This window comes from Capricornis sumatraensis, chromosome 1 (genome assembly GCF_032405125.1).
Source record: "Capricornis sumatraensis isolate serow.1 chromosome 1, serow.2, whole genome shotgun sequence".
NCBI classification, from domain to species: Eukaryota; Metazoa; Chordata; class Mammalia; order Artiodactyla; family Bovidae; genus Capricornis; species Capricornis sumatraensis.
Window position 1 is genome coordinate 225049645 of NC_091069.1, and position 15341 is coordinate 225064985.

At 39.9% G+C, this 15341-nt stretch overlaps 1 protein-coding gene across 1 annotated transcript in view; it reads left to right on the plus strand.

Moving 5' to 3' along the window:
* Positions 1 to 15341, plus strand: part of LOC138072744 (ceruloplasmin) — a 45575-nt gene that overhangs the window by 26808 nt on the left and 3426 nt on the right. Inside the window, exons 11-18 of the mRNA XM_068963890.1 lie at positions 1515 to 1727; positions 2986 to 3193; positions 4775 to 4914; positions 6063 to 6191; positions 9404 to 9510; positions 11019 to 11235; positions 11888 to 12027; positions 13083 to 13245. Of these exons, the coding sequence (XP_068819991.1) occupies positions 1515 to 1727; positions 2986 to 3193; positions 4775 to 4914; positions 6063 to 6191; positions 9404 to 9510; positions 11019 to 11235; positions 11888 to 12027; positions 13083 to 13245 (1317 nt within the window). The remainder of the gene's footprint in view (positions 1 to 1514; positions 1728 to 2985; positions 3194 to 4774; positions 4915 to 6062; positions 6192 to 9403; positions 9511 to 11018; positions 11236 to 11887; positions 12028 to 13082; positions 13246 to 15341) is intronic.

Consider the following 15341-nt stretch of genomic DNA (forward strand, 5'->3'; position numbering starts at 1 on the left):
ACTGAATCAGAAACTTTAGGTGTAGGGCTTGAAACCTGTGTTTAACAAATCTTCTCTTATTCTGACGTGTGCTTAAATTTGAGAGTTACTGGATTAGATACTTTTCTTACCTGTGGCTTAATAAAGGCAGGCTTCTTTTATGGTTTCTATTCTGAATAAACTTACATGATTCTCATCTTTGACTACCCATGAGAATCCCCTGAGAGTTAAAAAAAAAAAAAAACAACCCAAAACTATTAAAACTGTTTTTCAAATGCTCAACACAATCTACAGAGATTTTTTTACTTCACTGAAACAGCATCGGATTTACTTTTTAGTTCCTAGTGTAATTCTAAAATGCAGTGAGAGTTTAGAGAAAGTGAACTAATTGTTCAAAATGTCCACACCACTAATGCACAACAATTGAAACTCATTGTAACTAGAAGAAAAAAAAAGTAAATTTGTATTACAAACTGAACTCCTCCTCTTTGAACTTCTTTTTATGGTAAGTCACGTCTGACTCTTTGTGACCCCATGGACTGTAGCCAGCCAGGCTCCTCTGTCCATGGGATTTCTCAGGCAACAATGCTGGTGTGGGTTGCCCTTTCCTCCTCCAGGAGATCTTCCTAACCCAGGGATTGAATCTATGTCTCCTACATCTGCACTGGTAGGTGGATTCTTTACCACTCTGCCACCTGGGAAGCCCAATACAAACTGACATTGTTTTCCAAATTGGATTGATAATAGTCACACTACCCATATCAATCTTTATTTTGCATTTTGGAGGAGTCAAGAATATCATCTATTAAAAACAGCAATGAGAAGGAACTTCCTGCACATACTCTTCCCTGTTATTCAAGATGAATCAGAGAATTTTCCATCTAGGGCAACAAACACATTCACAGTCTACAGCACCTAGGAAGAAATGTTATTCATCATCCATTTGGGTGCTCACAGATATGGCCCTTGGGAGAACTGAGAAATGACTCACTGAGAACAGTGAGATTCCCAGGGCCCAGAAATTTAAGAACCCAGCATTCATGAGACTTCCCTGGTAGTCCAGTGGTTAAAAATCCTCCTCGCAATGCAGAGGACATGGGTTCTATGCCTGATTGCAAAACTAAGATCCCACATGCTGCAGAGCAACTAAACCCTGGCACTACAACTGCTGAGCCCGTGCACCTCAACTAGACAGCCCATGCGCCACAACCGGAGAGTCTGTGCGCTGCATCGAAAGATCCTGCGTGACACAATGAACAGTCTGTAACTAAGACCCTACACAGCCAAATACATATTTAAAAAAGGAAGAAGAACCATGCATTCAGCTCTATGTCTTCCACCCAGGGCTTGCCTGGAAGTGTTGAGTTCAGCAAGAAGTTTTAGAGACATTGTTGACATGTAAAGTTGTGGGCAGGCCCAAATGGGTCTTTTAAAAATTAAGTAAACCCAGTTGGCTCTGGAAAGTCTGAGAGGTTGTCATGAAGTAGGTCATATGATTTAACCAGTTTCAAAATATCATTTTCCAACTTTTATAGCCATGAATGGATTCATGTACGGGAATCAGCCTGGTCTCAGTATGTGCCAAGGAGATTCGGTCATGTGGTACTTATTCAGTGCTGGAAATGAGGTCGATATACACGGGATATACTTCTCAGGAAACACTTACCTGTCAAGAGGAGAAAGGAGAGACACAGCAAACCTCTTCCCTCAAACAAGTTTGAGTCTCTTCATGCAGCCAGATACTGCAGGTGAATTCCTTTAACGTCAAGGCAAATTTCTGTTGGGTCTACTTGTATGGTTTTGGTTCAAAATGCTGTGTTGGGTGCTAGCTCATCCCTTCCCCAAGCCTCCTAACTACCTTTCTTTCCTTGTTTACTGTAGTATTTGCCAGGTAGGTCCATTTTCTGTTTCTGTGGTGGGGCGAGAAGGGACTGAGAAGAGAGGACTGAGGTTTCTCCCATTGGTGCTGTCACTCAGTTGCATCTGACTCTGCAACCCCAAGAGCTGGAACCCATCAGGCTCCTCTGTCCATGGGATTCTCCAGGCAAGAATGCGTGGAGATAGGGATAGACATTCCCTTCTTCAGGGGATCTTCCCCACCCAGGGGTCGAACTGGTGTATCTTATGTCTAACCTGCATTGGCAGGCAGGTTCTTTACCACCAGCAACACCTGGGAAGCCCATTTCCACCTAGTCAAACCCTCAAGATGGTCTCCTTTTCAATTATGTGCCTTTAAAGATAGCTGGCAAATCAGACTAGAAAACAAATGTCTCCCATAAAGGCTCTGCATCTAAACTTTGTGTCATGTCTCTGTATCCTACGTGTGTGTGTGTGCTGTCATGTCCAGCTCTTTGCAACCCCATGAACTGTAGCCTGTAAGGCTCCCCTGTCCATGGGATTTCACAGGCAAGAGTATTGGAGTGGGTTGCCATTTCCTTCTTCAGGGAATCTTCCCAGCCCAAGGATCAAACCTACCTCTTCTGCACTGGAGAGGAAAGGCCACCACTGCACCACCTAGGAAGCCATTCCCAATCCTAGATGAAGTGTTGGCTTATTAGTCATCTACAATTGAATATCCTATACTGGAACTATAGACATGCAAATTCAGAGATACGGACTCTGAATGAATAAAATTAAAAGCTAAAACAAAAGAGAATTTTACCCAAACATAAAAATATGCTAACTTGCCTCAGGCTTTATTTGGCTCATCAAATGCCACTAAAATGCAAGACAGGTCCTATGTCACCTTTTCCTTTATTAGACAAATGTAAATACAACAATTAACAAAAGAGATAAAGATGTCTGCTTTCATGGAGCTGAAATTCTAATGCAGGGAGACAGACAATAAGCAAGTATATTAACACACACACAAGCACATATATATGTATCAAGTGGTTATAAGTACTGTGAAGAAAAATAGGGCAGGGGAAGGAGCTCATGACAGATGAGGGCTAGTGGTCAAAAATACTCACAGGAGGTGACCTGCCTGTTTATTTACCATTCCAGGGACTTTTGACGTGGAATGCCTCACAACTGATCACTACACAGGTGGCATGAAACAAAAATACACAGTGAGCCAGTGCGGGCAGAGGTCTGAGGATTTATACCTCTACCTGGGCGAAAGGACCTACTACATCGCAGCGGTGGAAGTGGAATGGGATTATTCCCCAAGTAGGAAATGGGAAAAGGAGCTACATCATTTACAGGAACAAAAGTAATTCTCTAGACTCTGACTCCCAATTATTTTTTAGCTTTTTCTTTCAGAGAAGTAAGAATTATGCTAAGTTAAGAAGCAATGAACAATTGCATTACACAATAACAACAAAACAACAAAATGCTTTCTCGATCATTTCTGCTTCTTTCAACTATCTCTCAGAAAAATTTCCATCAATCTCCTTTGATTCTTTGTAGTCACTCATCTTACTCTCTTTTCTGTTAGACTGTCTTCTCATACCTGCATACTCCTGTCATTGTTTTCAAACTTAAACCAAAATTAATGCCTACCTTCAGAGTTAAAATAATTTTCTTTACTAACCTTTTGATTTGTTGCTTATGTTTCTTCCAAAGATTTCATTATGAGTCTAGTAATCAGTTACTTCACATTTTGGAAACTATTATGTATGGAAGCATATTTTAAATTCTTGAGGGCACTAGAGCAGATATGGTCTCTGCCCTACAAGAACTTACAGGAAAATATGGTTCAAAACTACCAATAACATGTACACTATGGAAATGTAAAAGTGAGTTCAGTGAATAAGTGTAAATAAAGGGTGGTTATTGGAGCTTCAGAAACAATACATTTAGAGACACATCACCTGACACTTCTATGGGTAGCTCTTCTATACTTTGCCAAGTACTCTCCCCTTTACCATCTCTCATCAGGTACTAACCCTTGGGGGATATGATTTGAGAGACTGGGGTGGAATGTGTTCAGAGCTGAGGTGTACAACATGACCGGTAACTTGTAGCTAAATGATGCCTAGCTGGTCAGTTTGACTGCCATAAGAAGTATGATTTCTTGGGGGACTTTTGTTCTTTATTTTTATTTGGCTGCCCTGGGTCTTAGTTGCAGCATGCAAGATCTTTCAGTTGTGGCGTATGGGATCTAGTTCCCCGGACAGGGATTGAACCTGGGCCCCCTACATTGGAAGCATGGAGTCTTAGCCACTGGACCACCAGGGAAGTCCTATGAGTACGATTTGTGATGTAAGGGAATAGATAGCCATTTCAGTGATTAAGGTAGAACTGTCAAAATATACAGAGTCGTTAGGAGTCAGTGAAAGCTTTAGATAAAGGGAATGGCTGGATAAAAGGGCCACTCAGTTCCTATAGCCTAAAAATACTACAGGAACCAGAGAACACTTCACTGATGAAATCTGGACTCATAACATTTCAGAGCCATAAAGTAACCTTAGAGACAGTCTCACCGAATAGCTCATTTTAGAGGTGAAGAAATGGAGGCTCCAACAGGCAGTGAGTAGCTGGAGGTCATTTTAGCTGGTGACAGTCAGGGCCAGGACTCCTAGGGCTCCACTCCTAGCTAGGTGTAAAGACTAGCTAGACTTTCTACCACACCTGTTTATTGCGGGGCCTTTTTTAAATTTTAATTTTACTACTGCTTTTTATTGGAGACACTTGTTTATTGTTAGTCTTATTCTTTCTTGTTCAAATGGGACAGTGATATTAAAAACTAGCATAATGAAAATTATTTTTCTTCAAAATTTAAAACTCAACTTTCACTTTTATTAAGACAAATACTAACCTTAATTGTGTGTGTGTGTGTGTGTGTGTTTAGTCTTTCAAACGCATTTTTAGATAAGGAAGAATTTTACATAGGCTCCAAGTACAAGAAAGTTGTGTATCGGCAATTCACTGACAGCACATTTCAAGTTCCTGTGGAGAGAAAGGGTGAAGAAGAACACCTGGGAATTCTAGGTACTGTCCCAGCTCCAATTTATCAGGTGTGGGTTGGTGATATGGTGCTCTGTGTGGTGAGTCAGTCCATGTCTATGGGCTTAATGTTCTTAGTTCATATATTAATGTTATTAATAAAATGAATTTTTCATTCATTCATTTATAAAAATAAAAAACAGAAGCTACTTAATACAATGAGAAGCCTATACTTACTAAAAATATTGCATAAGAAAATATTACTTATTTCTATCAGAAACAATGGCATTATATCCCATTTACTAATAAAATTATATATATTTGGTGTTTATCAAATGGATGCCTGTAGTTTTGATGAAATTGCTAGAGATCACTTTGTACCGAGATTCTTAACCAAATTCTCCAGTTTTCTAGTCCACTAAAAATAAATCATAGCTATTTACTTTTAAGAAGTAAATGATTAACCTCAAGAAGAAATATACATATAAACAAGGAAATAAGGAAAAGGAAAAAAGTGTTATGGTGCACACAGCCAGGGGAAAGTTGCCTTCAATTTTTCAGAAATCACTTTAAGACTGAATGTCTAAGAACTTCTCCAACACTGGTCTTGGGAATATTCTTGAAAACTGTTAAGTGCAGGGGATGCTGCTCCCAAGCCCACTGTGTTTTTACACTAACAGAATTCCCTGGGCTTTCTTATCTTCAGTCCCGGGAGTAAGACATCCAAGCAAGAGTGGCATTGTTGTTGGGTCACAGAAATTTTTTGTCAGGAGAGAAGCTAAAATTGGCTGGAAGGCAGGAATGGGATGGATACCCCACCCATCCTTTCAAAGGCAGTACTGTCCTTAATTCACAGGAAGGTCTAGAGGTTCTGATGAGAAATGACTCCCGGCCAGGGTAGGGTCACAGCTGATGGCTATGATTAGGCCACTATCCTGCAGGAAATTTCAGGCTAAAACCTCCCCTAGGACTCTTGATTAGAGATACACCCATAGTCTCTATCTTTAGAGACAGCCATAACTAGTGTTTTTATCCTAAGTCGTCGGGGACCAGGTATCAATCCAAAAGTACTACTGCATGAAGCCAGAGGGGAAAAACAAAAACCACATCCTTAATGACTTAAAAAAAGTTACCTGAGTTAGAGCTTCCAATCTGATGGATATATAAGCCAGTCTTCTTTTCACTTTTCCCAGGTCCACAACTTCATGCAGATGTTGGAGACAAAGTTAATATTATCTTTAAAAACATGGCCACAAGGCCCTATTCAATCCATGCCCATGGGGTGAAAACAGAGAGTTCTACAGTGACTCCCGCTGCACCAGGTATTCATGGTAGGGGGAGGGATATGTTTTAGTAGACTTTACAGCTTTCCACAAACAACTGCTATCCATATGAGTTCGTCTTGAGGGAGTGAAGGAGGTGGCTAAGAGGGCACAAAGGCAGTTGCATCTGTGTGAATGTATGCACATACCAAAAGTTTAAAAACCACAGAATTGTAAGGAAAAGAATCTGATGGTTCTGAACACATACTCAAGGTTGCATCAGCAGAGATGATCTCCACAGGCTCAGCTAGAATACATCCTGGACAGCACCTACCACGTGGCTATTTCCATGCCTCTATCCAAAGACAGAGTCCTAAGGGCAGAGGCTGCCATTTGGAACTTTAAATCCTAGTCCAATATCTGGCTTACTAAATATCTCTTTAATTCAGAGTTAAAAACTGCAATCAATTAAATATATAAATATGCATTTTCTTTAATAAGAACTATAACTTTCTTCTATTCATTGGAAAGTTGGCTTCAGGGAAAGGACCATTTCTCAGTAACTTAGCAGTTCTCAAATTTATCAAGTGAGAAAAAATACTCTATAGAGTTGGTCTTGTCAATACAAGGAAATAGAAATAAAAAGCTCTGCCCACATGATCCTCATATTCTTCCAAGATAAGCACCAAGTAAATATAGATATAATATCAAGTCATAGAAAGTGCTATGAAAAAGATTAAGATGGATGAGAGACAGTAAATAACAAGGGTGCTATTTTAGGGTAGGGGGGGCAGGGGGTTGGTCAAGAGGTCTTCCTTGAGGAGTCACTGGTAAAGACACATAAACGATGAGAAGTAATGAGTCACAGGGAGTTGGAGATGGAGAGCATTCTAGGTCCTGAGATGGAAGTAGACTTGTGGAGGCCACTCCTCTTGCATGGAGGCCAGAGGCCAGGGCAGAGTAAACAGGGGCAGAATGTGAGGAGATGGGATCCAGGCAGGGCAGGGAGCCAGGTGTAGGAGGAGGGAGGGGGACCTCAAAAGCCGTGGTTACAATGTTGTATTTCATTCTGAAATCCCATGTGAGGGTTTAGGTTGAAGAGTGATGATCTGATGAATAGTTTTTAAAGGACTGGTCTGGCTGGTATGTGAATAAGTGTCTGTAGGGGATAAGGGTAGAAATCAAGGGTTGGTTAGGGGACCATCTCAATAATTTGGGTAAAAAATTAATAAGATTTGGACCCAGGTAGAAGCAGTTGAAGTGGTTAGTTGTATTCTGGGTCTATCAGGTTGGCCAAAAATTTCATTCAGGTTTTTCTGTAATATCTTACAGAATGCCTGGCTAACCCAATATTTTAAAGGTGGTGTTAAAAGGACCTGCTGAAAGAGTGGTCATTAAGGAATGTTAGGAAAGGTGGAGTCCAGGAAAGCCCAAGGTTTGGGCATTGACCATTTATGGCAGAGCAGGTTGGGGCAGGGAAGGAAGAAGAGAAGAAAATGCTATTTTTTTGGCTTATGAGAATAGGAGTTTAATGAAAAGACAGTATGTTCAGGTGATGAATCTATGCTTTATATTCTCAGTGAAATGTTCTGCTTATAAAAGGGTGAGGACACAGGAGCGGGTAAAATGGAAGACTTGACTGAAAAGGAAAAATGTCTGCCATATCCTCTGACATTATCCCTCACGTCCTGCTTGATTCCCTAGTGAAGGTTTGTCAGATTCCAGTTAATTAAGCTCTGACAGCAGGAATATATAATGGTGAGATCTGCATAAATAGAGTGGACAGTAAGTGGCCATGGCTGCAAGTCAGGCTCTTGTGAGCAGCCGTGCAGGAAGCCCTGTGGTGACTGGCAGCAAGGATCGGGTTGGAGAGGGGCCCAGGGCAAATGGAAGCAGGTAAAGATGTTGGTAAGATAGGAGGGTGGAGCAACTGGCTGTCTTCAGAGTGTGAAGGTTCAGAGTGTGAAGGTCCAGGGTGTGGTCATGTCCTGCGTGTGACACAGTTGGAACGGAACAGTGTATGGTATGACAGAAGGGGGCAGACAAGAGAGGTCACTGACAGGTCAGCGACCCATGAGATCAAGAGGTCTGATGACTCCTTGCCAGAAACTGTGAAATCACTGAGGATAATGGTGATAAAAGAGAAAAGGCAGGTGGTGGTGAAACTGTAGGAATTACACAAGGGCAGTCCAGAAACACAGACACAGAGAAGATGGTAGGGAAGAGGTTAGCACTCTTATTTGAGAGCTGAAAAGAAAAACAGAGTAACACGGAAACTTACATTACCATACGTAAAATAGAGAGCCAATGGGGGCCTTTGCTGTATGGCTCAGGAAACTCAAACAGGGGCTCTGTATCAACCTAGAGGGGTGGGATGGGGAGGGAGATGGGAGGGAGTTTCAAAAGGGAGGGGATATATGTATACCTATGGCTGATTCATGTTGAGGTTTGACAGAAAGCAGCAAAGTTCTGTAAAGCAATTATCCTTCAATAAGAAAATAAATAAATTTTAAAAACAGACTCCAAATGAAGGAAAGTTCTGTTGCAAAGTTTTTGCAAATTTTGATATTGAAATTCTCATCTCCTAGCTTTGTGATGTGGCTTCTGTGTTATGGGTAGTTAATTCACAACCAACAAAGAAGATATTAAAGTGTGTCTTACAGGTGTTTTTAAAACTAAATTCTTTATTTTTCAAATTCAGACAGAATTTATTTAGAAAGAATTATTTTTTAATTGTTAGTTTCATTATCCTTTAGGTCAGAGGTATAACAATTTCCTTTTTAATATTCTTCTCATCATTGGAGATATTGAAACTCCTTCCTATTTTCCGAGAAGCCATAAATAGTAACAGAGAGTTACAGGTCTTGGCATTGGGATGCCTGTGATCTAAGTTGTACTTTTTGCTATTCGTGTTCTTGCCTGGAGATTACCAGGGACGGGCGAGCCTGGTGGGCTGCCATCTATGGGGTCGCACAGAGTCGGACATGACTGAAGCAACTTAGCAGCAGCAGCAGGTTTATATCTTAGAATAAATATCTTGTGTGCTCCTGACTTTCATCATCTTTGAAATAATGAAGGTCGTTATGTTTCCTTATAGTAAAACTAAATTCTTATAAACAACTTTGAATACTGCTACTTTTTTAAAATGAATTACTTTGTGACATTTCCAGTTTCTGGGTCACTGTTTTTCAAGGCTTTGCTAACAATTTGAAAGACATATATCAAGCACATTATCAAATGTAACCAGATACATTAACGCTTGACTAATTTAGGTGAAACTCGCACTTACATATGGAAAATCCCAGAAAGATCTGGAGCTGGAATGGGTGATTCTCCTTGTATTCCATGGGTTTACTATTCAACTGTGGATCGAGTTAAGGTAAACTTTAAATCATTTGTGTTTTGTGCAGACTCCCAAAATAGACACACAATTGAAGGAAGATGAGGTTAGGGTTTTCCTGTGGTCCATTTCTATGTTAAAAAATCACAGGAAAGTAAGCTGTTCTGCAATTCATTTTGGCTTTTCTTTTTTATGGTTTAAGGTTGTACATTTACAGTTATAAATGTATCAACCTTATAATTGCTGATTAAGGATACCGCAGAATTAAATATTAATACAGTATCTTTTCCCTTTTGATATGAAAATACATTAAACTCAAAGAACTGAGGTACGATTTCAGAGTTCTATTATTACACGGTAATAAAAGTGCTGATGTCAACGGTCAATCACAGCACAGCTAGAGCTGCTGTTTGATTAAATATTTCGAAGCCAAAAAGCCCTCAACAACTAAAAATCAGAACATGTACCAAGACTCTTGCTGAATTAAGCCTCTAGTCCAAATCTCTCTTCTGAGTTCCAGACCTGTCTATATACCTGCCTATGAACATCTCTACCAGCATGTTCCACAGGCACAGAAACTCAGGAACTCTACAACAGAACTTGAGGTCTTCCTCTAGCTCTTTCTTCCTGTATTCCCAGTTGTGATAAATAGCACAAGAAACAAACCTAGTCATTTGTTCAAGCTAGAACCTTGGATATAGAATATCTAATTCTTACCCTTGGCTCACCAACACAGAGCTCTGTCCATTCCTTCTTATCTGCACAGATCAGGTGCTATTAATTTTCCTCAACTACTGCACTGGCCTCCTGGTCTCCAGTCTTTTCCCCATCCAAGCCTTCCTTCACTCCACCACTAGGATCACTGGTTTAAAATGCAAATATACTGCCACTCCATGTTCAATTTTTCAGTGGCTACTTATGACCCACAAGACAAAATCTAAAATGGCAAACATAGTACAGCTCAAAGGCCATTTAAGATCAAATCTGCATTACTGAAGCCCAGTCAAATCAAACTTCTTGTAGTTTAAGTCCATTACAATCTTCCCCACGTTCATTATCATTTTATGCACCTCCATTGCAGAAAGTGGGTCATTTCTTCTGTTCATCTATTTTCCCTACTAGATTGAGTTCCTGAAGGCAGGGGATTTGTTTCCTGCTGGTTTTTAATGACTGGCATAGTGCCTAGGTTATGGAATAGGCAAACCAGCACTGTTTATTTGGGGTTGTGTTCAACTGCTGCTCATTACTTGAGCCAATATTTGGCCTTTGCAACACATTTCTGTTACTTGCACCATCAACCACACAACGTACCTATGACTCACCCTTGTTCCAATTTACTCCAAGTGGAAAGTTACTGACTTGACTGAACCACATTGGGCAAAGTCTACTAGTTATATCAGTCTCTGCCTTAAGTAGTAGACTTACTACTTTAAGTAGTACTTACTTTAAGTGCTACTTAAAATCCTGAGGTCATGGGGAATAAGGTCCCAGTTCTCTGAAATCCCAACCTGTGTCACAAAGATGACTAAGTTTTTGCTTGGTTTCAGGATCTCTTTAGTGGATTAATTGGCCCACTGATTGTTTGTCGGAAGCACTACTTAAAAGTATCCAATCCCATAAAGAAACTGGAATTTTCCCTTCTGTTTCTTGTTTTTGATGAGAATGAATCTTGGTACTTAGATGACAACATCAAAACATACTCTGATCACCCTGAGAAAGTAGACAAAGCCAATGAGGAATTCATGGAAAGCAATAAAATGCATGGTATGGTACATTATTCTAAAACCTACTTTTTCGCTCTTCTTCTTTCAAATAAAATTACTTGGGAAACTATTCATTTGTTTTATTTTATAATAAACCACTTCTGCCACAGTTGCATGTGAAAGAATTCTATTCAAAGCAAAAAGGGGGCTATATTCAAAATCATCAATCAACTTCTCTCCCAATTCCAAAGTTTCATTCCTTCTTAAACTCATAAACTTAAGAAGACTTTTGGCGCTAAGTGACTAGAAAAGCAGTGTGATGTTATTGACCTTAAAGTACCCATTTCCCTTTTCTGTAGTGAAATAAGTTCTATTACCTCAAAAAGATCCCGTATATTAACCTAATGGGGCTTCCCAGGTGGCACTAGTGGTAAAGAATCCGCCAGCCAATGTAGAAGACCTAAGAGATTTGGGTTTGATCCCTGGGTCATGAGATCCCCTGGAGGAGGGCATGGCAACCGACTTCAGTGTTCCCGCCTGGAGAATCCCATAACAGAGGAGCCTGGCAGGCTATGGTCCATAGGGTTGTGAAGAGTAGGACATGACTGAAGCAGCTTAGCACAGCACATTAACCTTAAAAACCTCTTTTCTGTGAAATAGCTGTTGGTTTAAAGTATCCTGGAAGGCAATAAAAACGTGTATGTTTTCCCCAGCTATTAATGGAAGGATGTTTGGGAACCTGCAAGGCCTCACGATGCATGTGGGAGATGAAGTCAACTGGTATCTGATGGGAATGGGCAATGAAGTAGACTTGCACTCGGTACATTTCCATGGCCACAGCTTCCAATACCAGGTAAGGGCCAACCACAGTCGTTATTCCTGCTCTATTTGAAAGTGCTTTAATGCAAATGAAGGACATATCTCCTCAGACTTAAGAAAAGTTACAAATTAATTTTCAAAGAGTGTGGCACACAGCTATTTCAATTGGCATTCCCAACCTTTGTTACACCTTGGGCTTTCCCTTGGATTTAGTTTTTACTGGCTTTTCTTGGGAGTTCTGCTCACATATTTATGGACAAGGTATTTGAAAAGAATCATTAGCAGAGCGGGTAGGAATGTTCACGTAATGATGGATTAGAGAGTAGAAACAACTTATTATAACCTTTGCCTGTTCTAAGTTCTGGATTGTAAATAGCCTGAAATGAACAAGATCAGCAGTTTGGTGTCAAACAATTGATTGGTTCCCAGGTCTCAATTCTACTTTGACTTCTCACCCAGCGCTGGTTTCAGCAGGAATATACAATCCTTCTGGAAACGCTCTGTCTTACCTTTGAGTTAATGTAGAAAATTCAGAAGCTACCACAAAGCACAGTACAGAACCATTTTATTACCGCTTTTTGTTTTATTCCTTAGCAGACTTTCAATTCCATCCCTGTAGAAATCCCAAGTACTCTGTCAAGACTCTACCTGAACTGTTCCCAGTCTTGGCTTCTCCACTGGCCTCCTTTCCTACTCCCCTCACTACCCACCAGTCTTAAAGTTTCACAGACAGCTCGTCTAGGATAGGTTTAACAAGAGTGATATTAAGACTGAAATGAGGTCATAGCTAAATTCCCTTGTGTAACTCCAGTGCTCTGATAAAAAGACAGAACAGCCAGGTGTTACTGACTGCTGAATTCACTTTTATCACATCTTCCCTTCACATCCATTTATTGGTCCATAGTGCCAAGGGTTTAGCAAAGATCACATATCTTTGCATTACACACAGAAATACGTAGGGTCTCTTTCTTTTTTTAATGGATTTAGTCATTTTTCTAATATCCCTGAGATAGCCAATGAAAGATTATTTGAATGAACTCTCTCACATAATAAACATTATATACAATATTGGTCATTTTTCTAATTAAGCACAGGGGCATTTATACTTCTGATGTATTCGACCTCTTCCCTGGGACATACCAAACCTTAGAAATGACTCCAAAAACACCTGGAATCTGGTTACTCCACTGCCATGTGACTGACCACATTCATGCCGGAATGGAGACTACTTACACCGTTCTACCAAACGAAGGTGAATATTCATTTAGTGATTCTAGAAGGCATATATCATTAGTATAATTAAGATGCACAATTTTGTCTATATACTTGCCCCCAAATGAAGCATTCGTGAATTTGCTACCCTGATTTCTTCTTTCTCTACCTCCAAGTAGGATTCTTTTTTTTTCTTTTTTCCTACTGTTAAATGGTGTGGGACACTGCTTATCTTCTGATAGCTGGTACTGATACAGCACCAATAGTTTCTTGAGTAATACAAATTGACACCAATTTGATGCAGTGTAATCCATAGTCCTAAAACCGATATGTGTAAGAGAGTAGTTGTGATTTAACAAAAGGCACATTTAAAATTTAATGTCTTTTTAAATAGAAAACGTTCACTTTTTTTTCCAGGTAGTACCTGGTATAGGAAACCCCCCCCCACCAACCCCATATAACAAATATAATTTCAAATAGTCAATCAGGCAGAACAGTCTTTCTGTGCTTCTGTGGGGAGGGGAGGCATTACTGATTATTGTTTGACAATGACTGTCTTAGTCCATTTAGGCTAAGTTTTGTTGTAACAAAACTCAGTCCATTTTGTTGTAACAAAATACCAGACTGGGTAGCTTATACATTGTTGTTCAGTCGCCCAGTTGTGTCTGACTTTGCAATCCCATGGACTGCAGCTCGCCAAACCTCCCTGTCCCTCAGCATCTCCCAGAGTTTGCCCAAGTTTGCCCAAGTTCATGTTACAAAAATTTATTTTCACCATTCTGGAGTCTGTTAACCTGAGATCAGGGTGTCAACACAGTTGTGTGAGGGTCTTTTTCTGGGTTAAAGATTCACTGTATCTTCAAATGGCAGAAGAGACAAGCTGGCTCTCCACGGGCATCTTTTATAAGGGTACTATTCCCATTCACCAGCGCTCCAACCTCATGACCTAAACACTTCCCAAAGACTTAACCTAATACTATCACTTTGGGCATTAGGCTTTCAACATATGAGTGGGTGGGGGGGAAGATACACAAATATTTATTAGACCATAGCAATGATCCAGGAAAAAAAACAAACTTAAATTCCCTGCACTGCCCATCCCAGCAAGAACACTCCCTCCTATGTAAGCACATGCACACGATAAAATCACAGAAAAACAAATAGCCCTTTGATGGATAAACACTAAATACCAAAGAAATGTGTTACATAAAGAGTAAATTCCTGCTACCAACAAGGGATTAATGTCCAAAATATACAAACAGTTCATACAGCTTAATATCAAAAAATCAAACAACCCAATCCAAAAAATGGGCAGAAGATCTAAATAGACATTTCTCCAAAGAAGATATACAGACAGCCAACAGGCACACGAAAAGATGCTCGATATCACTAATTATTAGAGAAATGCAAAACAAAACTACAATGAGACATCACCTCATACCGGTCAGAATGGATATCATCAAAAAAAAATCCACAAATAGTAAGTGCTGGAGAGGGTGTGGATAAAAAGGAACTATCCTACAATTTTTTATGGGAATGTAAATTGGTACAGGTGCTATGAAGAACAGTATGGCGGTTCCTTGAAAAACTAAAAATAGAGCTACCACATGACCCTATAATTCCACTCCTGGGCATAAATCCATACAAAACCACGATCCAGAAAGTTTCATGCACCCCGGTGTTCACTGTAGCACTGTTTACAATAGCCAAGACATGGAAGCAACCTAAATGTCCATTGACAGGGGATGGATAAAGAAGATGTGGTATACACACACACACACACACACACACACACACACGGGAATATTACTCAGCCATAAAACAGAAGTAATCTCATTTAAAGCAACATGGATGGACCTAGAGATAATCATATTCAGTCAGAGAAAGACAAATATCATATCACTTACATGTGGAATATTAAAAAATGATACAAATGAACTTAAAAAACAGAAACAGACCCACAGACATAGAAAACAAATTTATGGCTACCAAAGGGGAAGTGAGGGGGCAGGAGATAAATTAGGAGTTTGGGATTAACATATACACAATACTATATACAAAATATGTACACAAGAACCTATTATATAGCAGAGGTCCTATACTGTACTTAATATAAAGACCTATAATGGAAAAGAA